This window comes from Pipistrellus hanaki, assembly GCF_964339955.1.
Source record: "Pipistrellus hanaki genome assembly, chromosome: 7".
In the NCBI taxonomy this organism is placed as follows: Eukaryota; Metazoa; Chordata; class Mammalia; order Chiroptera; family Vespertilionidae; genus Pipistrellus; species Pipistrellus hanaki.
This window is the reverse complement of record NC_140509.1, coordinates 33,286,028-33,307,892: the sequence shown is the minus strand read 5'-3', so window position 1 is coordinate 33,307,892 and position 21,865 is coordinate 33,286,028. Positions and strand designations below refer to the sequence as shown.

Below are 21,865 nucleotides of genomic sequence, written 5' to 3'. Positions count from 1 at the left end.
TCTTAAAAATAATTTAATATTCAATTAAATTATGAAATCTTAAAAATAATTTAATATTCAATTAAATTAAATATTTTAAAGTATCACTTATTAGCCTTAGCCACAGAATTATGAATCTTATAATTGGTACAATGAACAGAGAAGAATGTACTTACAATTACAGGTTCTACTAATAGCCGAAAGAGTGTCCCTACTCGTATACTTCGACAGTTTAAAATGACACTGCCATAGGAAGTTGGGCAGTTTAAAGGTACAGGATCAACTAAAGTTTCTTGAGCAATCACCTTGCGACGCTTCAGAGGTGTGTTGATAATAGAATTACCAAACTGAAAAAGAAAAAAATTTGCACTTATTAAAGTACTAAAACAAGGCTTTGAACTAAGTGTATATGTGTGTGTGTCCCTGGTCAGCATCCAGCTGATTGGGACTGAGCGAGATGAGCCAGACACAGCCTGGAGCCCTCCTGTGGTCTCTTCCAGGCCCGATCATGCACCATTTGGGTCCTTGGCCTGGCTTGAGCCCTCTCGCAACACAGGACCCCTCAAGGAATGTCGGAGAGCTAGTTTCAGCCTGACCCCACAGGCCACTCCCCTTTGGAGGGCACCAGATGCAGGGCTCATGGATGGTGAGTGCTGCTGCAGCAGTGCAAGACTCTTGTGATTGGGACTGATTGAGTGCGGGCCTATGGCAGACACAGTGGGACCAGAATGAACAGGAGCAGTAGATAGAAGCTGCAGGCAGCGTTGGACTGCAGGTTTCAGCCCGATTTCTGCAGGCTACCCAGAGAGGCCCCACCAATTCATGAATTTATGCACCAGGCCTCTAGTATAACTATAATTTAAATTTAAAGTAATTAAAATTATGTTAAAAACTTTATTATAAACATAATAAAACATCATCCTGGTTAAAAATAAAAAAAAAACAAAAAACAAGAAGGAAAAATGAGCAATGCATAGAGATAAGCACTATTCTCATTATACCAATAGAGATATTTCTGTGATCTATGTCACCGGAAAAAAAAAATTAAAACAAAATGTGATATTCACACATTTGTTCATGTAAACTGCTCTTTCACGCTTACTAACAGATTTATCATATTTTCCCACATATTAATAAAAATCTGTCATATAGATTTAAAAACTCTTTTTAGCTTTAGAATTCAAACAGATTATTAGCTCAATAACCATATATAATAAAAGCCTAAGTGGCATCATGCATGACGTTGCCACAAGATGGCCACCATAAGATGGCCGGCAGGGGAGGGCAGTTGTGGGAGATCAGGCCAGCAGGGGAGGACAACTGGGGGAGAACAGGCAAGCAGGAGATGGCTGTTGGAGTGATCAGGCTGGCAGGGGAGGGCAGTTAGGGGCGACCAAGCCAGCAGGGAAGCAGTTAGGGGGTGATCAGGCAGGCGAGCCCTCAGGATCCAGCAGTCCCGGATTGTGAGAGGGATGTCTGACTGCCAGCAGTTGGACATCCCCCAAGGAGTCCCAGATTGGAGAGGATGCAGGCCAGGCTGAAGGACACTACCCCTCCCATGCACAAATTTCATTTACCGGGCCTCTAGTAAGTAGATAATTTAAGAACTGCTCCAGCTGAATACATAGTAGAGACTGAGTCTAGAAATAGGGTAGTCCATACGCTTCCAAGGAGCCTCTAAAATATCTCTGAGGAAACCTAATTGTTCAATGTGCCGATTGAAAACTGCTCGCCCACAAATTCTAGCACATGGAAATCCATTATTGATTTAATTAATTCTCCTTTGCTGACATCTGAGTTCTTTCTGGACTTTTTGCATAACACATTATTTTTCAAGAAGTATTCTCACAGCTAAATCCAGATATATATGATTTTTGCCAAATTGCCTAATAGCAATTATTTTTCCAGTTTATATAATCAATACTCTATTCTTCCAAACACTAACCAAAATGAGATACTATTATACCTGAAGTTTTTTTTTTTAGCACTGACAGTTAAAATACATTGCTTTAATTTCATTTTCAATACTTTACTATTAGTTTGAACTCTATTCATTTCCATTAGTCATTTTACTATAGTTTCTATTTCTTGATTTTTAAAAAATTAAAAATTTATAAAGGACTAACTCATACTGTCAGTTCCCTATTTTTAATTCATTTGCATTTACCTATCAAATTATGTTTATAAGGTTTTGCTACACTGTTCTGTATTTCATATATTTCATGAATATATTTACTCAAATATATTCGTCACTTCATTTGCTATTATTGCTTGTGCATACACATTTGGAAAGGCATCCTTCAAGATTATATTAAAAATATTAATCCCTACTTTTTCTTTAATCTTTATAATTGCTTTTTATTTTAATTCCTATGGTTTCCATCTTAACAAATATGTACATTCCCATATTTTTATTTATATTCCTATAATCCCTGACATGTATATATAAACCCATGTCTAACTTTTTTTCATCCTTATCCAAGGATCTATTTTGATTTTTTTAAAAATTGTTGAGAGAGAGAGAGAGAGAGAGAGAGAGGAAAAAGGGAGAGAGAGAAACATTGATCAACTATTCAAAACCTGCCCCAACACTGACCAGCTGGGGAATCGAACTTGCGATATTTTTGGTGTATAGGAACACATTTCAAACCAGGGCCCCATATGTAATTTTTTTTGCAGGTTTAAAAAAATATTTTTTAAAGGTTATTTACAAAAAAAAGAATTTTTTTTTTCTTCAAATAAAATGACATAGTTTTGCATCTTGGTATTCCCATTAACAGTACCATGTAGAAAACTTAAGTCATTAATATAGTTTGAATATTTTTTGGCCAGTGGCTGCACAAAAGCCCATGAGGTGGATATATCATAAATTCTTCATCTATTTCCATATTAATGGGTAATGATATTGTATGCAGTTATATGCCAACAATCATTTTTATACATTCTTATGTACTGGGGGGGGAGGGGGGGGTTCCTTTGAAATTGAGTCTAGGGAATAAATTATTTGGTCATTTAAAATGTTTCAATAGAAATTTTTACACTGCTTTCTCCAAAGATCCTAACACCTTTTTATTCCATCAGCAAATTACAAAAGTACTCTTTTACTCAGATTCTTGGCAGAAGTTTATATCGACTAATTTTGTATTCATTTTGAAAGTCTGTTTAGAATATGGTTATTAAGTGGGGCTCATAATGCCACTTGAAAGATTAGTTGGAAGCACAATCCATTAAATCACAGGTTCAAGTGTAATCTATTTAGCAAGAAGATATAATATTGGTGTTACACTACATGTAAGTATAAATAAGTATACTTGATATCAGTATAATTTGGGAACAGGTAAAGTCATTTTTAACTTACTAATTTACACTTTTCATGTGGTAGTTTATTATCTGAATTTTCTTTGTCTATTCTTTTTCTTCACTTTATTTTTTTCTTCTTTAAGAGTTCTTAGTATATTACATAGACTAACATAATATATGTCATCTGCATTACAAATACTGCTTTCTAGGTCTATTGTTTGTCTACTCCCTGCCATAATTTTTATCTTTTCCATCTGAGTATTTTGAAAAATTTATACAGTAAGATATAATAGAACAATGATGTAGTTGAATACAATGAAGTTAAAAATGATTTCTCCCTGTTCCCAAATTATACAAATATATTTGTTTATACTTAACTTGCTGCTGTGACATTATTTCTTCTTGCTGAATTGTTTACACTTTAACCTGTGACTTAATGGATTGTTCTTCCAAATAATCTTCCAAGTGGCTTTTAAGCCACACTTAATGAATAATTTATCTTTTTCTCCTAGTAACACTGCCAAATTACCCTCCAAATACATCCATCCCAAAGGTGAGACATAATCTGGATAAATATCAAAAAATGTAAAAAGTACCTGATCTTTCATTCTTGCTTTTCTTGGCAATGGAACTGTATTTAATTCTGAATCTGCTGGAATGCTTCTTAGTTCATGCTCTACTCTACTGGTATTTTCACTTAGTGCTGCTTCTACATTTCCAGTGGATGGTGCTGGGGAAGAACATGCTGAGTCAGCAGGTTGAGGAGATATGCTCTCTCTTCTGTTAGTCCTGTCATTGTCATCATCATCATCACTGGACAAAATGACTATAAAAAATGTTAAATACTTCATGTATTTCATTTCTGGCAGTTAAAAAAATGTAAATATATTACCAAAATGGGGAATATACCAAATCTGCTTTGGATCTCCTCCAGATCTGAGATTAATAAAAGCAAATGAAGATATAATCCACTCTATCTGGTGAATTTATAAAACAATTAAAAAATAAAGCATAGTAACTGACAAAATAACATACAAGTACAAAATTGATTCTATAATCCATCATCATCACCCACAAAGAAACATACACCTATGATTAAATGTTTAATCAGTAGATACATTTCCAAGTTCCAAAAAGCTAAAGTATAAAGATAATCAGCATACAAGTTGTTCACAAATAGCATGAGTTTTAAATATGTATGAAGCTTCATGTGACCACATACTTTTATCGCATATAGGAAATCACTAAAATCCTAAATGGTCCTTGGAAGAACTTGGACCAGTGCCAAATGCTCAATTAATCTTGAATAAATGAGCATGGACAAGAAAAGTTATTAGGAAGGTAATTTACTCTTCTGCCTTATACTTATATTAAACGAGTGGTTTGGTGCATAGATTTGTCTTTGGGGATTGGACCGAAACCAGCACTCCTATGCCACCTGCTGCTTCTGCTCATCCCAGCCCCACTGCTCATACTGCCGCCGCTCAGTAGGCTCGCTGCTACTCTGCAGCACTCTCTGGGCTGCGGGAGCCAGCCATGAACTATATGTCTGATGCCTGTTGGTAAGCTGAGCAGTGGTCCCAATGTGGGACCTACAATTATGGTCTGCCACCACCACTCCCCACAACCCCCTCACCGGTGGTCAGTACGCATCAATACGATAGTTCGGTCGTTTAGGCTTGTGTGTGTGTGTGTGTACACACATCTTACCAAACCCATCCCTGTTATCACAATTCCTCAAAGTCACCTACACTGCACTTGTTTCAAATCCTAACTCCTTACTCTGGTTTATAAATGTACATAATCTGGGCCTTGCCTACTTCTCCAACTTTCTTATGCTATTCCACTTTTCATTCTTTATTCTCCAGTCCAACTAGCCACTTATTCTGTTTCTCAATTACCCACAAGCTTGTTCTGTCAGAATCAGAATCCCACTAGCACTCTGTACTTTAGCATCAAGAATTAGCTTAAAAATCATTTTTTGCTTGACCATGCAATCTATATCAGGGCTGGTCAGCCGGGTGAGGGGCCACAGGAAGTTGGTGAGGCCAATTGGGGCTGACTGGCTGTGGGAGCATCTGCCCCCTGGTGGTCAGTGTGCATCATAGTGACCAGTGGACCAGTTGTTTGGTTGCTTACACACACAGACACAGACAGACACACACACACACACACACACACACACACACACATATATATATGGTAATGTATCCATTTATAGGTCAGAGAGATTAAATTAACCAGGCTGAAGTTAGAAAGCTAGGCATACATGGACTTGACCTAGGAATGTGGACAAGTTCTGTGCTTTTATTATGTGTGTGTGTGTGTGTGTCTATATAAAAGCCTAAGTGACTGGGTGACTGGCCAGTAGCTATGACACACACTGACCACTAGGGGGCAAACGCTCAATGCAGGAGCTGCCTCCTGGTGGTCAGTGCACTCCCACAGAGGAACACTGCTCAGCTGACCAATGGGTGCCAGATGCCGAGCACAGCTGTGGCAGCAGGAGCCTCTCCTGTGGACACTCCCCCTATATACCCGAGCGGCAGCAGTAATCACAGCGGGGCCAGGATGAGCAGAGCACAGCGCACAGCCTGGGCTTGGGCTCCTCCCTGGCCGCCTGCCACACTATGCACTACTTCGTGTTGTGCAGGATCGACCTGGACAGCAGGCTAGAGCCCAACAAGCTAGCAGGTAAGGCAGGGCTACAGTGGCACAGAGGTCTACTGATACCCACAGGCCAGGTGAGTTATTATTTGCTAACTATGAATACAATTTTAATCACCTACCCCAAAAATGTTACATAACTCACACAAAATTATACTTCTCAAATATACTCATGTTCACCTTACAATATTGAACTGATATAAGCAATACCAAAGGGAGTAAAACACTTACTTGGATCATTCAGGTCTGACAAGCTTATTTTCCTTTCTTTTAGATTTGTGGTCTTGACGCCTTTAGCCCTAGATAAAATGACTTTCCCATTAGCCTGTAAATAATTCTGTCTATCACAATTTACAATAATATCAATTGGAACCTTTCCCACACTGTTGCCATAAAACTTGTTGGGTGTTAATGCTGTGCTTTGTGACTTCTGTCCTCCAGAATTCTGATGATTTGATGTTCTCAATAACGGACCAGTTGATTCATTCAAAGCTGTAGCTGGTCTGCAACTTCTGGGCAAATCCTTAGGAAAAAGAGTATCACAACTTTGACATTTGGACTGATTTCTTTTTCTTAACCACATTTTGGACAATATTCATACTGTTCAGAAAACTTAGGTTTCAAAAAAATATAAGACTTTGGCATTTTATTCCAACATCATGGAACAAATACATACAATATTTCAAAATTAACTCTCACTTCCCATCACATCACCATGACTACCACAAAAATCCTGAATATGTCATATTAGTTAGAATTTAGCAGCAGAATGCTGAAGAAATTTTTGAGACCTTCACTCCAGCATACAAGGCATAAATAATCTTAACACGTAAAGTGCCATGTCAGTCACCAGTGACTGACACTTTACTTTCTGTCCAGACCTGTCAGTCACTGGTGCCGCCAGTATATTGGTGAAATTGGATATCGTGGGCTAAACGGAAAGCAAGACAAAACAGGCTTGGCACTTAACGTATAAAGGGAATCAATATCTAGTTTCTCAATTTCTACATAAAACCTTCCAAAAACCCAACATGATTATGCTTATGTCAAGGAATCTCCTACTACAAATGCTTCTCCTCTACAAAATAAGAATGCTAGCCCAGTTGGTTTTGCTCAGTGATTGAGGATCAACCCATGAACCAGGAGGTCACGATTCAATTCCCATTAAGGGTACATGCCTGTTTTGAGGGATATGCAGAAAATCAATAAAAACATTAAAAAAAAAAAAAAAGAAGAAGAAGAAGAATGCTAAACCTTCCATTTAAAATATCACTAATGATATATTTCCTGTGGTATAAAAACTATTAAATCAAACTAAAGGACAATTTTAAATGTTGAAAAAATGAATTATAAGTACTGGTTAACAAAATTTTGCAAGACAATTGATTTCTAAGTCATTATTTCAAAAATTTTGTAATGAAGGCTTATTCTATGTTACAGTTATGATATTAAAAATGTTTTCTGGCCGGGATTGGTTTGGCTCAATGGATAGAGTGTCAGCTTGGGGACTGAAGGGTCCGGGTTCGATTCCGGTCAAGGGCATGTACCTTGGTTTTGGGCATATCCTCAGTGGGGGGTGTGCAAGAGGCAGCTGATCAATGACTTTCTCTCATCGATGTTTCTAACTATCTCTCTCCCTTCCTCTCTATACAAAATCAATAAAATATATTTAAAAAAATGTTTTCTAACAGTATCATGTGATTTGGGGCATATAAATTAGAAAAAATTAAAGGTATTGATGATATTACTATAATTCTTTCCATAGTCATGTACTTATGTGAAACTTATTTGTGTACTTATTTATTACCTCAGCATTTACAATACATCTATATTTACGCCAAATAATTACTTATTTAATTTTGTAACAACATACAATTTAAATCTACTAATAATTATTTTTGTATATGTATTTATACTGTACTAAAAGGCCTGTACACGAAGGTGCAGTCTCTAGGCCTAGCTGGGGATCAAAGTGCAAGCGTCTGGCTTAGAAGGGCAGGGACCAGGTGACCTCTGAGCCCTGGGCAACACCTGGGTCTCTGAGCCCCCAACCACCTGAATCACAGCTCCGGAGTGCCCACATGAAGATGCAGTGAGTGTGGCCGGATGCCGTGGGCCAGGGCGCAGTGTGGGCCTCCTGGAAGCCGGGCAGGCAGCATGCTGTCTTCTGGCAGGCTTTGCAGATCTGCTCCTGTGTGAACACACCAGGAGCCCAATGGGCCCCTGCAGTCCAGTGGTTGCAGCCCGGCTCCTCACAGGCCCCAGCAGCTGAGCACCCACTGCCAGCGCCATGGCGCCACTGCCCACCATGTTCTGTGCTCTCCCTGATGGTTAGTGGTTGAACTCTCAGTCTGCAAGTCGAACGACCACCCAAAGGGACAATTTGCAGAGTAGGCTTTTATTATATAGGATTGTTAATTCTAGGAATAATGTGTCACATGCAAACTAACCACAGTATTATTGACTACATTCCCCTTCACTTTTTTCACCCATCCCACCTTACCCCTACACTCTGGCAACTATCCATTTAATGTTTTTTAAGAGAAATAACTCAGTCTAAAAGAAAATTATTTTAATACTTTAGCCTAATATCAAAGGAAACTAGTGAACAAATATTTGTTGTGACAATGAAATGACAGAATGAGATTGTCATTATAAAGATGTATTGTACTTGGATGCTACCAGATCCATATATGAGACCTAACCACTCCACTTAAAAACATTACTCCTGCCTGGCTGTGTGGTTAACCAGGAGGTTCCATTCCTGGTCAGGGCACATGCCAGGGTGTGGACCCAGTTCCCAGTAGGGGGCATGCAGAAGGCAGCGCATTAATGATTCTCAAATCACTGATGTTTCCATGTCTCTCTCCCTTTCCCTTCTTCTCTGAAAACAATGAAAATGTATTAAAAAAAAATTCTGATTGAGACAATGGCTGGGTATAGCTCAGTTGGTTAGAGCTTTGTCCCATACACCAAGGCTGTAGGTTTGATCTCTGGTCAGTGCATATCCAAGAAGCAATCAACGAAAGCATAAATAAGTAGAACAAATCTATCTCTCCCCACTGTCCATTCCTCACTCTCTTTCTCAAATCAATTAAAAAAAAAAATTCTGGTTGAGAGCAGTTATTTGGAGTATGTTGCACTGATATATTCTTTCCAGAAAAAGACATTCTAGATTTTGTATAGTTAAAAAATCTAGTGAAGTCAGAAAAGTTTGCCTAAGTAACTTGTCTCTCTTTTAGTAGTATGAGTACAGTTCACCTACAATTCAATAAATACTAAAAATCATATTACTAAAATACCATCTCATAAACAACTAAGTATAATTACCTTACCCACCTCTAAATCAGTTGAAGATTTTTTTGAGGCAGGGGACACAGGAGTAGCAGATAGATATGAATTGTGACGTTTCTGTGATACTTTCCTTTTGATTTCAGACTCCAAGTACGATTCAGATTCTTCTGTTTTCTTCATTATAGGATCTAAAGGAAGGAGACAAAAATAAAAGTACTAAAATGAAATTTTATCAATTCCTCATGATCCTGATTATAAAAAAATACTAACTTATCAAATTGTTTTAGTTAAAATAACGTTTCAACACATCCAATAAAGAATAATCAGAACTTTAAGTCAAGACAATCCTATTAAAAAAAAAAAAGCCTAATATACTAAGTGTCTGGTTGACTGGTCAGCCATTCAATCAATCACAGCATAAAAAGCTAATGATATGCTAAGGCCACTCAACTGCTCGCTATGATGTGCACTGACAACCAGAGGGCTGACAGTAGACCAGTCAACAAGTCACTCTGACATGCACTGACCACCAGATGCTCTGACAGGTAGGTTAGCTTACTGCTGGAGTCCGGCCAATCAGTACTGAGCGAGATGGGCCAGACATGTCCTGAAGCCCTCCCATAGTCCCTCCCTGACTGGCCAACCTCCTTTGTCTCTCCCAGGCCCTGATCATGCATTGGTGGGACCCCTCAGGTAATGTAAAAGAGCCAGTTTCAGCCCAATAATGCAGGTATATCTATACTAATAAAAGAGAAAGATGCAAATTGACTATACCTTCACGACACCCACCAGCCAATTAGGAGTAAGCAAATTAACCCATCAAAGATGGCGGGTTAATTTGCATATGCAGACACCGAGTGGCCAGGGGCGGGATGCAGGCGTTCTGCACCGCCCCAGCAATTCAGGGCCTCTGGGCAGTGTGGCAAGGCGGGGCCGGAGTGGAAAGAGGCAGCTCCTGGGCCGGAGTGGAAAGGTGGTACCAGCAGCCAGGGAAAGGAAGGCCCATTTTTGTACGAATCTTCATACATCGGGCTTCTAGTTTATATAAGACCATTACAGCGGAATGATCAGAACTACTAGACGTTATGATGTGCACTGACCACCAGGGGGCAGACACTCAACATAGGAGCTGCCCTTGGTGATCAGTGTGCTCTTACAGGGGGAGTGCAGCTCAGCCAGAAGCAGGGCTCACATGGCAGCAATAAGAGCAGCAAGCAGAGTGTTAAGGATCAGGGAGCAGGTAGACAGTAAGGAGCGAGGGGTCCTGGACTGCGAGAGGGCACAGGTTGGGCTGAGGAACACCCCCCCCTATGCACAAATTTCATGCACCAGGCCTCTAGTTACAGGATAAAATATTCCAGCACTCGAGGCCTGGTATACAAAATTTGTACATGGGTAGAGTACCTAGGATTGGCCGGTGATCAGGGCCAATCTGTGGGGCGACCAGCAGGGTGATTAGGGCCGGTGCTGTCACAGCCTTGGCTGGCCTGGCACCGCCTGCTCGTCAGACCTGCCCCTGCCGGGACCTGTGGGCTGGGGGAAGCTCCTGCATGGAGCGTCTGCCCCTTGGTGGTCAGTGTGCATCATAGCGAGCAGTCCTTCTGCCAATCTTTCCACCATTCGGTCGATTTGCATATTAAGGTTTTATATATACCGGTAGTTTAAAAAAACACAGAATTTTGATGCTATAACCCAAAAAAGATTTGAGTTTTGAACTTAACAAAAAATAATAAAGATTTCAAATTGTAATCACCTGAATGTGCAACCATTTCTTGGTGATTTTATTCAAAATTAAATAAATTGTCAATTCAGTTACAATTTTTTTTTTTTACATATTTATATTATACCTGGGAATATTTTAATGCCAAGGTCATAGCTTTACTTCTACCTTTCAAACTACTCAAAATCTTTTACAGATGTATCAGCTAAAATTGAACACTTACCAACACCTTGGGGCCAACTTAACCTTACAGGATTATTTTCAAATTTTTGGACATGAGGTGGATATTCTTTCCTATAAAAGGGAATATACATAGTTTTATTCTAACAAAAAAAATATTTTTCAAAATGAAAAAATTGAGAAAATACTTATAATACTTTAAAAGCAAATCATAGCTTCTTTGCCATATAAAAGTGATACTGTAAAATAACAAAACTATATTACAGAAACATACTAGTAACACATTATAAGATCTCTAAAGTCAGTGACTATTTTTTGTTTAGACAGTCAATTTATCAAACCCCATAGCAGGCATTAAGATTACTGTTCTTTCAAAGTAGTTCCCCAAATACATAAAACTATACTAATAGAGGAATATGCAAATTGTCTGGGATGCTATCACAGTAACGACCGAACAGCAGGCTGTGTGGGGCAACAAGGTCGGAAGGGGGGGGTTTAGTAAGGAACGACTAATGACTGAACAGCAGGCTGTGTGGGGCGACTAGATTGGTAGGGGTGGTGGTGGTTAGGTGCAATCAGGCCTGCAGGGAGGGAAATTAGGGGTGACCAGATTGGGGGGAGGGGGGGAGGCAGGCAGTTAGGGGCGACAAGGTTGGTGGTGGGGGGGGCAGTTAGGTGTGATCAGGCCCTCATGCAGAGGTGGTTAGGGGTGATCAGGCTAATGGGGTGTGTGTGTGTGTGTGTGTGTGGCAGTTATGGGCAATCAGCAAGGCAGGCGAGCAGTTAGGAGCCAGCAGTCCCAGATTGTGAGAGGGATGTCTGCCTGCCAGTTTAGGGTCAAATCCCAGAATTGGGCCTAAACTGACAGTGGGACATCCCCCGAGGGGTCCTGAATTAGAGAGGGTACAGGATGGGCTGAGGAGACCCCTCCCCCACTCCCATGCATGAATTTTGTACCCCAGACCCCTAATCAGTTCATAAAAATCACATTACATGCTATAGCCAGTTTGACTCAGTGGATAGAGTGTTGGCCTGCAGTCCAAGGGGTCCTGGGTTCGATTTCAGTCAAGGGCCTATACCTTGATTGTAGGCTCCTTCCTGGCCCGGGCCCTATTCAGGAGGCAACCAATCGATGTGTTTCTCTCACATCAATATTTCTCTCTTTCCCTCTCTCCAAAAATCAATGAAAAAATATCCTTGGGTAAGAATTAAAAAAAATAACTCATTACAAAAAACTCATAATGCTTCATTTTCACATGTGTTGGGTATAAATAAAAGAATACATAGCAAATAAAATATTGGCTGAGGAAAATCCCAAAATAAGTACAAAAAGTGTTATATACAAAATTAGCAATCATACAAGAATTTTAATACAAGAATATGACTGTATTATGGGAATATACTTATACTTTTAAAAATACATTACATTTGTATATAAATATATACAAATACATAAAAATAAATAGAATTGATTTTCAGGATTCTGAAAATAATCCTTAGTAAATAAGGGTCCTAAAATACAAAGCAAAAAAATTAAATAAATCTATAGCTAATTATGGGATAAACAAACCATTAAAGAAGATTGGCAAAATGCAATTGACTAGAGAACTATAATAGCTACTTTGCTATCCTAAAATTATTCCTATTTTATTTAATCAGGATATTAAAAATAAGAGGTTATTCTATTACTTATAAATCCATTCACACTAGTAAACAATACCAAATTATACAAAAACTCTAAAGAAAGTTTCCTGTAAAGATTTAATACTGTATTGTAAAAGTCAAACTATCTAAATTGAAAACAAAATATGAAAATGACATAAGGAAGAAAATAATAAGCATAATGACGGTAGTGTATTTGTAATAGTAGTTAGCAAACAGTGAGCATCATGTGCCAGGTACTAAGTGCTTCCCATCTATTAAGTATTTTAATCTTCACAATAATCTTATAAAACATATATTTTAGCACTTTATATGTGAGGAAACAGAAGCAAAGTGAGGTTAATTAACTTGCCCATCCACAGTCACACAACTATTAAATAGCAATGCAAAACTCTGAATCCTGCTAAACTGCATTAATATTGATGAGTAATGATTGTTTCATCATTATTGAGCAGCATTTGGTACAAGTGGGCAATTTCCACCCTGTCAGCTTAAAAAACACACACACATATATATATTTTTTATATTAAATATATATATGCATATAGATATATGTTTGTTTTTTTTTTTTTAGAGAGAGAAATGGAGGAGATAGAATATCAATAAAAATCCTTGATTGGCTGCCTCTTGCATGCCCACTAGTGGAGATGAAGCCTGTAACCCACAGATGTGCGTTGACCAGGAATCAAACCAGTGACCTCTTAGTGCATGGGACATTCAACTACTGAGCCACATGGCTGGGCTAAGAAACCAACTTTAAATTGCAACAGAAATGATGATTTTAAAAGCAAAGTATTATAGTAAACTCCAAACACTATCTGTAGTATATATTATTTAAAATTGTGGACACTCTGTGTAATATATATTTTTTAAAACAGTGGACAACAGATATCTTTTTTTTTTAATTCTCATCTGTGGATACTTTTTCCAATGAATGGCAGTAGGGGAAACACTGATGTGAGACACACTGATTGGTTGTCTTCTGCACGCCCCGCTACTGGGGGTGGGAAGCCTGCAACCAGGGTATGTATCCTTGGACCAGGAATCTAATCCGACACCCTTCAGTCTGTGGACCAACACTCCAACCACAGAGCAAACTGGTCAGGGCAACAGATATACTTAAATGCTAAGGATTATCAACAAGGTAAGTTTGAGCAGCCAAAAAAAATCTGAAAATATAAATATTCTGGGAAATATAAGCACAGATTTATTCAGTAGTGACTGAGACAATAATATCCATGCTTTATTATGTATTGTAATTTAATGTTAATAAACTATTATGCCTGGCCTGTGTAGCTCAGTGGTTGAGCATCAACCCATGAACCAAGAGGTCACTGGTTCTATTCCCAGTCAGGGCATGTGCCCAAATTTTAGGCCCGATTCTCAGTTGTGGGGCATTTCAGACATTATGCTCACTCTACATCCAGTTTTTGCTACATTTTCCTATACAAACAGGGCAAATTAAGTTGTTTTAAAAATTATAATGAATAAATTACAGAAATAAAAACATGCCTTAGATTTGAGTGTGTGAATTTCAGAATAAAAGCATTAGCTTGAAAAAAGAATGAAACTTTCTAGCCACAAACTATCTGTGTTCTTTAAATTTTAGTTTTAAAAAGATTTGCTATGTGGGGGGAAAAAATCAAATTTTATGTTAATTTCTTGGTTTAAGGGTTCCATCATTCTACAGATAATAAAATTTCAAACTCCAAACTGATCTGAAGCTCAAGTCTAAGATTGAATTTTTCAGTGGATATTTCTTTTCTACCTCAAGCCAAGCAAAAGCAGAGAAGCATCCCTGTCATGCCATATAAGGTAGGAGATTTGGGGGTGGCTTCTGAGGACTTGTGTTTTGTGTAGAGGTTTTAGATAACACCTCACCTCATGGTTGCAACATTTTACAAGCGACATAAAGTGAATTGAAAGAGCTTTTATTTGTTTGCAGAGTTGTTTACAATATCAGAATGCTGTTTAGTAAAGGTTAGACAGGCCTCAGCAATACAAGTTTTAAAAAATAAATTTAATTTTAGAATAACTTTAGATTTGCAGAAAAGTTTAAAATACAATTCACAATTCTCTAATATCCATTATAAGTTTCTCCTAATGTTAATGCCTTCATTACCATCACACATGTAAAAAACAAACAAACAAACAAACCAATACAGGCACACTAGTATTAACTTCAGCTTTTATTTAGTTTCACCAGCTATTTCACTAATATCTTTTTCATTCCAAAATCCAATCCCGGATACACTGCTTTTAATCTGTCTCCTTAGTCTCCTCTTTGTTTCCCAGTCTTATATTGGACTGGAAAAGAAGTGACCAGTTATTTTGTAGAATGCACCTCAACCTGGGTATTCCTGGTTGTTTTTCTTGTGATTAGACTGAGGCTGTGAGTTTGGGGTCAGAGTTTCACCGACGTGAAGTGCCCTTCTTATCACCTATCAGACGGTACATGCTATCAATGTGATTTTTTAACACTGGTGCTGCTAACCATGATCTTTTGGCAAAAGTGGACCGTTTGCCAGGTTTCTCCACTCTGAAGTAACTATTTTTCCCTTTCCACGCTCTATTTAGAAGTCAGTCAGTCAGTCTAGCCCACCAAAGGAGTTAGTTTAGTTACGCTCCACTTCCTGAAGAGGGGGGCCTAGCTACACAAATTTCTTGGAATTTAGTAATAAACAGCTGTCCTCTCCCCCAATTCGTTTTATTGCAGTTTGTAAAATCCTGGGCTAGTTGAATAATAAATATATTCATTTATACCACTCATGAATATTTGTTATACTTTAGCTTGTAATCCAGTAGTTTCAGTTTTTGCCTTTGGGAGCTTTTTCAGTTGGCCCTTGTGCTGTTTTGATGTAACCTCATTCCTTTGTGTGTGTGTGCTTTTTATTCTGATAAAATATAACATAAAATTTACAAAAATATGGAATGCTTAACTATCTGCATGTCATCCATAAACAGGGGCCATTAAAAACTTCTTTGTATTGTTCTAATTTTAGTATATATGCTGTTGAAACAAGTACCCTTCTGGTTTTTCTGAATACTTGCTTAGTTTCTGACACTTAAGATGTCCATTCATTCTGTTTTCCTTAACCCATCGCTAGAAAAAGAAATTTCTCCACGTTCCTTTTATTGGAGTGGTATTAGAAACCAGGATCTGGTGGCTGTTGCCTTCTTCTTTTTTAAGCTTAGTGTTTTTTAAAATTTCTTTATTGATTAATGTATTACATGTATCCTTAACCCCCTCCCCCCATTTTAAGCTTGGTTTTAATAGTAATTAATTTTTATCAATCTTTCCATTGATCTGATTTCAAAAAATGTAAAGTTCTATAAAATAGTGTATTCACTTTACAAAACTCATGTTAAACTTATAGTCTAATTTTCAAAAACATGTATTAAACTCTCTCACAGTTGAGCTCTAACTGAAAACTTCCTGCATATTTTATTTCAAATATTATGACAACACTTAGTGGTTATGCTCTTATAGCCTGTATCCATTATAAAATGTGCTCTTTAATACCATTTCATTGTTATTAAAATTCTACTCATGCTCTTTTTGTTTGTATATCTTGTGATTTTAAAATCCCTTTATTTACAAATTATTATTTTATGTCTGATTCTTATAACAACATAAAATAGCTGGATTTAACCCAATTAGTTTATCTTTTTATTAAATTTATTCAATTTGGTCACAATTATTATAACACCTAATAGACTTTACAGTTTCCTTTCATCTTACTTTATTAGTTAATTTTTACATTTCTCTTTGCTTAACATTGTTTTACTGTTTCATCTTTTCCACTATTTATACTGGCTTGCACAATTGCTATTGATTGTCATCATCCCTCCATCCCAGTTGACTTAACAAATAAAGTTCCTCTCTTTAGACCAAGCATGTCAAACTCATGGCCCACAACAAATATTTTTGTGGTCCAGCCAATTTAACAGTTTGTAAGAAACGTTTTAATAAAAATTTCATAACTTAATTTTTACAATATCCTGTTATACATAATTATTAATAACTATAATGTTCAATGATGACTGATTACCATAATCTTGTTGCATTCATTTCCCTTATGAGCCAGCCAACATTTCTCTCCACTAATACTAGTAGCAAGTATTTTTAAAAATATATATATATATTTCTTTATTGATTTCAGAGAGGGGGGAAGAAGGAGAGTGAGAGAGAGGGAGAAGGGGGGAGGAATGAAGGGGAGGGGAAGGGACACCAGTGACGACAATCATTGATTGGCTACCTCCCGCACGTACCCGGATGGGGATCAAGCCCACAACCCAGGCATGTGCCCTTCGCAGGAACTGAACCCAGGACTCTTCAGTCCGCAAGCCAATGCTCTATCCACTGAGACAAACCAGCCAGGGCAGCAGTGAGTATTTTAACTGCCAATTGCTATATCATTAGTTTTGGACTGATTTGTTTGGTGTAGGCAACAGGAAATATTTTGTTTTTGGAGAACAAGAAAAATAGGTTTATTTTCATTACGCTTATTTTGTGCAGTTATTCAGTGTCGGGTAAGTTAATGTTCAAGAAAAAATATTTTTATTAAAATGTTCTATTATTTTATGTTAATGATTACTTATTTCAGCTCTCTGTATTCAGCATGTCTCTATTGAAATAAACCTATGTTTCTATGAAAATTGAACATTTTTTATTTTTTGTAGCCCACATAGACTTAAACCTTATTTATTTGGCCCATGTTAGCCTTTTGAGTTTGACATGCTTCCTTATTCCAATCGCATGTTTCTATTTAAGATGTCGTCATGATTCCAACTATTTCTTCAAGCAAGATGTTTTATTGCATTCCTAATAGGCTGAGGTCTTTAAATTTATTTTACTCCCCTCTTCAACTCCTCCCAAGAAAAGGCCTTAAAGACTCCTTTTACTTCTGTCTTTCCATCCCCCCCAACTCCTTAATTAACTTTGCTGGGATAGTTTGAATACCTGGTCACCGACTATTTCTTTTCCTTTGCAGGACATCTCTATTTGGAAAGTGGAACATGTTTAGCCTTAACTGAATGTCACTGACTTAATTCAAATGTGTCAAATTATAAGTCATTTACAAAATGTTTTAATCTCCAAGATTTATCAGGTAATAACACTTTCCTACCTAAAATGCCCTAAAAGCTTCCACTGAGAGCACTAAGATAAAATCCAAACTCTGCAGATCACTTTACAAAAAGGCTTTTATAATCTGGACCCTAGCTGACCTGACCAAATTCACCTCATAACATTTTCCTATTTTGCTATTCAAACTCAAGACATATTGGCCTTGCTTTCAGTTCTTGAACATGCCAAACTCATTCCTACATTAGTATCTCTATCTGGAAAAGCTGTCTCTATGATCATAGCTTGACTGACTCATTTAGTCCTTGGTTAAAAGTTAAGCTTCTTAGTAAAGAGTTTCTCTGAACATGCAATCTATACTATTATTCTCTATTGTATCATCCAATTACACTTCTTTACATAGAACCTATTCCATGTTTACCTGGTCATTATCTGTGCCCATCAAAATTAAACTATAGGAGTCATGGATTTTGTATGTATTGTTTGCCACTGTATCCTTATGCTTATTGATAAATAGAATGAAAAAAATGTACGTATCTAAAAGGTAGAATGTAATTTGAAATGTATTTATCAGGGCAAATATTTATATAAGCACTGCCACACAAGGATAATGTCAAAACCACTGGACACCATGTAGATCCATTATACACCAATTCAAAATATTACATTGTCGGTTAATGTACAAATATCATAATTCAGGCATTTCAAAGGCACTGTAAACTTGTTTATATTTACTGATAACACTGGTTAGTTGGAAATTGAATATACCTGAACTCTGTAGTCTGTTTACTTGTTTAGTCTAGTTCTAGTGTTTTCAATCACTGTTTTCCTCACAATATATTTTATTATGTGTCAAGTCATTCTTTCTATTCTTTAAAAAAAAAAAAAATCTGTTGCTTTTCTCAAATATTTATTCTTCTAAAACTTCAAAAATGGTCAAATTTCTTAAAGTCACTGAGATTTTACTAAAATTGCATTAATTATACTTTAAGATTTATAACTATTGTAATATACATAAATAAGTAATACCTGGTATATATAATTTATATTATTACTTATATTTATTTTTTATCCTCACTCTAGGTGTGAGGATATTTTTTCCATTGATTTTTAGAAAGAGTGGAAGGGAGGGGGAGGAAGGGAAGGAGGGAGAAGAGAAAGATCAATGTTACAGAGACACATCAATTGGTTGCCTCCCACATGCTCCCAAAAGAGGAGGTGGGGTCAGGGAGCAGAGAGACTGAACCCATGACCCTGTAGTGGGCAGGCCAATGCTCTAACCACTGAGTCATGCTGGCCAGGGCTATTTATATTACTATAGAGTAAATAAATATAAACTTCCTTTAAGGTAAATACCTAATAACTAACAACAACAACAAAAAAAATACATGTTCCAGATTACATTCTTTAGGTACATTTATAAAGAAGTTACACATCATTAATTTTATCACCCAATATTTTAGTTATTGTGAATGGCATTCTAGTCTTTTAAATATATATTCCAATTAATCAGAAGTGAATAAAAGAAAATTAATACTATCAATCTTGTTGTTTATCATAATGCTCAACTCATTATTTCTAAGGTTTCAAGTGACTCTTACAATTACAAAAAGACAGTATCATCTGAATATAATTTTATTCTCAAATACCTTGAGACGCAATTTATAATGCTATTACATATTGGTATCACCTTTCTGTGAAACATTTCAGCAGTACTTATCAAGCACATTAAAAACATTTGTAATCTAGCCCCCAGGATCCTTTCCCAGAGCTGTATCTTACTAGATGCATTTAGAGATTTATATACAAAGCCATTCATAACAGTAAAAAACAACCAGAAATGGGCTAAGGGATAAATAGATTATTTATCTACAGGACAAACTATTGTGAAATCATTAAAAATCATTTTTAGAAACCAACTTAATGGTAGGGAAAAATGGAAGGGCATATTATTGTTGGGTGAAAATTCAGAATACACAGCTATATTTTATTATGTGTTATGTATATTAAAACATTATTAGAGAAATTATTACAAAGAAATTAACATGATTCTAACACCAATGAAAACAATTGTTTTAAAAATTATAAAATCTCTATATGTTTGAATTTCATAATGGGATTCTTTATCTACAGAGGGGGGGAAAAAACAGAAACAAAACAGTTCTAATATAGTAAATATTCTAAATTCCTGGTACTGCACAGACACTGTATTCACAACCCACCTGTCTATGAGTCAGAAAGAAATTTGCGTCACCCAAGTTGTTAAAGTCACCCACAGCAAAGAAGCTGACAGCAATTTTTTTGTCTGTGAGCTCTAGATCTTAATCTTATTTATTATTTATTCCAGTTTGGTTTTACATGTAAATCACACATCATTGTGCCCAGTATATAGTACAAATGGAAAAAACTGGGGAAAACAATACCTTCTACAAATACCTACCTTTCTGTTTATTCAACAAACCATTATCTTTAATAAATAAAAAGTTTAGTTCAGAGATTTATAGCTCCTCATGTGTTAAGGGACATTACTCCCCAAAGATCAGGAAAAAAAGATGGCTCAGTGTTCACGGGAGGAGGGAGGGGAAGAGGAGGCTTATGTGAAAAAATTTACAAAGTAAAATGTACTGATGTAAAGTTCTTCTCAGTTTATCTCTGACAAAGCTAAATACAAAATAATTTTAGATAAGGACCCAAAGGATTAATGGGTAAAATTCAACCTACCGGTAACAGTAACTAAACTACTGAATTAAATCACTCAGGTGTTTTCCCTACAAAGTATTTTAGAAACAGTTGCTGCTGCATATGTAGTCCCTGGCATTAATCTTAGTACAAAAGACTGAAAGAATTTCAGTAGCTATTACTATTACAGCAATTTCAAATTTTACAATGTGTAAGTTTTAAATAATTGTCTGATTTGTTCCTCACAATCTCCTTTAAAGTTGAGTATATATCACCAAACCCATTTTAGAGTTAGTTATATACCTACTGATAATGCTGGTTACTTAATTCTACATCTGACTCATATTCAGTATTATTCCAACAAGACTGAAATGTAAGCCAAGCCAGTGTGGCTCAGTGGCTGAGCATTGACCTATGAACCAGGAGGTCACTGTTCAATTCCAGTCAAGCACATGCCTGTTGTGGGCTTGATCCCAAGCAGGGGGCATGCAGGAGGCAGCAGATCAATAATTCTTTCTCATTATTGATGTTTTAGTCTCTCCCTCTCCCTTTCTCTCTCTGAAATATATTTTATTTATTTATTTATTTTTAAGAATATAAGCTTAAGAGGGCGGCAGGAATTTTTGTCTGCTTCCAGAAGAGTGCCTGGCACATAGCTATGGAAATATATGGTAACTTTCCTCTATAGAAATATGCCTAAGGAGCCAAAACAGTGGGAATAAAAATTAATATAAACCCTCCAAGGCTATTGTGAATAAGAGAATAATCTAATCTCACAGGAGAAGGGGGTGGGAGGCAGGGGCAGGAAGAGATCAAATAATTTATATGCATATATGCATATCCTATGGACTCAGGCAACAGTGCCAGGAAGGCCGGAGGGGACTGAATGGAGGGGGCGATAAAGGGGCGGAAATCTGTAATACTGTCAATAACAGAAAATAAAATTTAAAAAATAACCTAAAATTGTTATATTATTCTGATAATGTAACAGTAACTATATTTTATCTATCTTATGATATAGCATAAGAACACATTTTTATAAAATAAGAGACTGTTTCAATATAACTGTATTAAGAGTTACTACTTAATGTGCATTCTTTAACAATTTTATTAAAAACATCTTAATAGCTTGCCAAAACATATAGTCACTTATGAGTTAAAAATATAAAATGACTCATTTATATTTGACAAGAATAATGATTAACTCAAAAACAACAACAAAAAGACAGAATGGAAAAATAATTTTTCTTTGCCAGAATCGTAAAATATTTACACAACCCATTCATCTAAAGCAAGTA

At 36.7% G+C, this 21,865-nt stretch overlaps 1 protein-coding gene across 6 annotated transcripts in view; it reads right to left on the bottom strand.

The window, feature by feature from the left end:
• The window catches only part of SENP6 (SUMO specific peptidase 6), a 93,569-nt gene that overhangs the window by 36,233 nt on the left and 35,471 nt on the right, over nt 1-21,865 (bottom strand). For 3 of the 6 annotated variants that reach the window (XM_084889247.1, XM_084889248.1, XM_084889251.1), the window contains 5 exons: nt 11,184-11,254; nt 9,286-9,428; nt 6,178-6,469; nt 3,876-4,105; nt 156-326 (listed from right to left, as the gene is read on the bottom strand). In XM_084889247.1, the coding sequence (XP_084745373.1) occupies nt 156-326; nt 3,876-4,105; nt 6,178-6,469; nt 9,286-9,428; nt 11,184-11,254 (907 nt within the window). The remainder of the gene's footprint in view (nt 1-155; nt 327-3,875; nt 4,106-6,177; nt 6,470-9,285; nt 9,429-11,183; nt 11,255-21,865) is intronic. The other 3 variants (XM_084889249.1, XM_084889250.1, XM_084889252.1) reach the window with 1 other exon arrangement.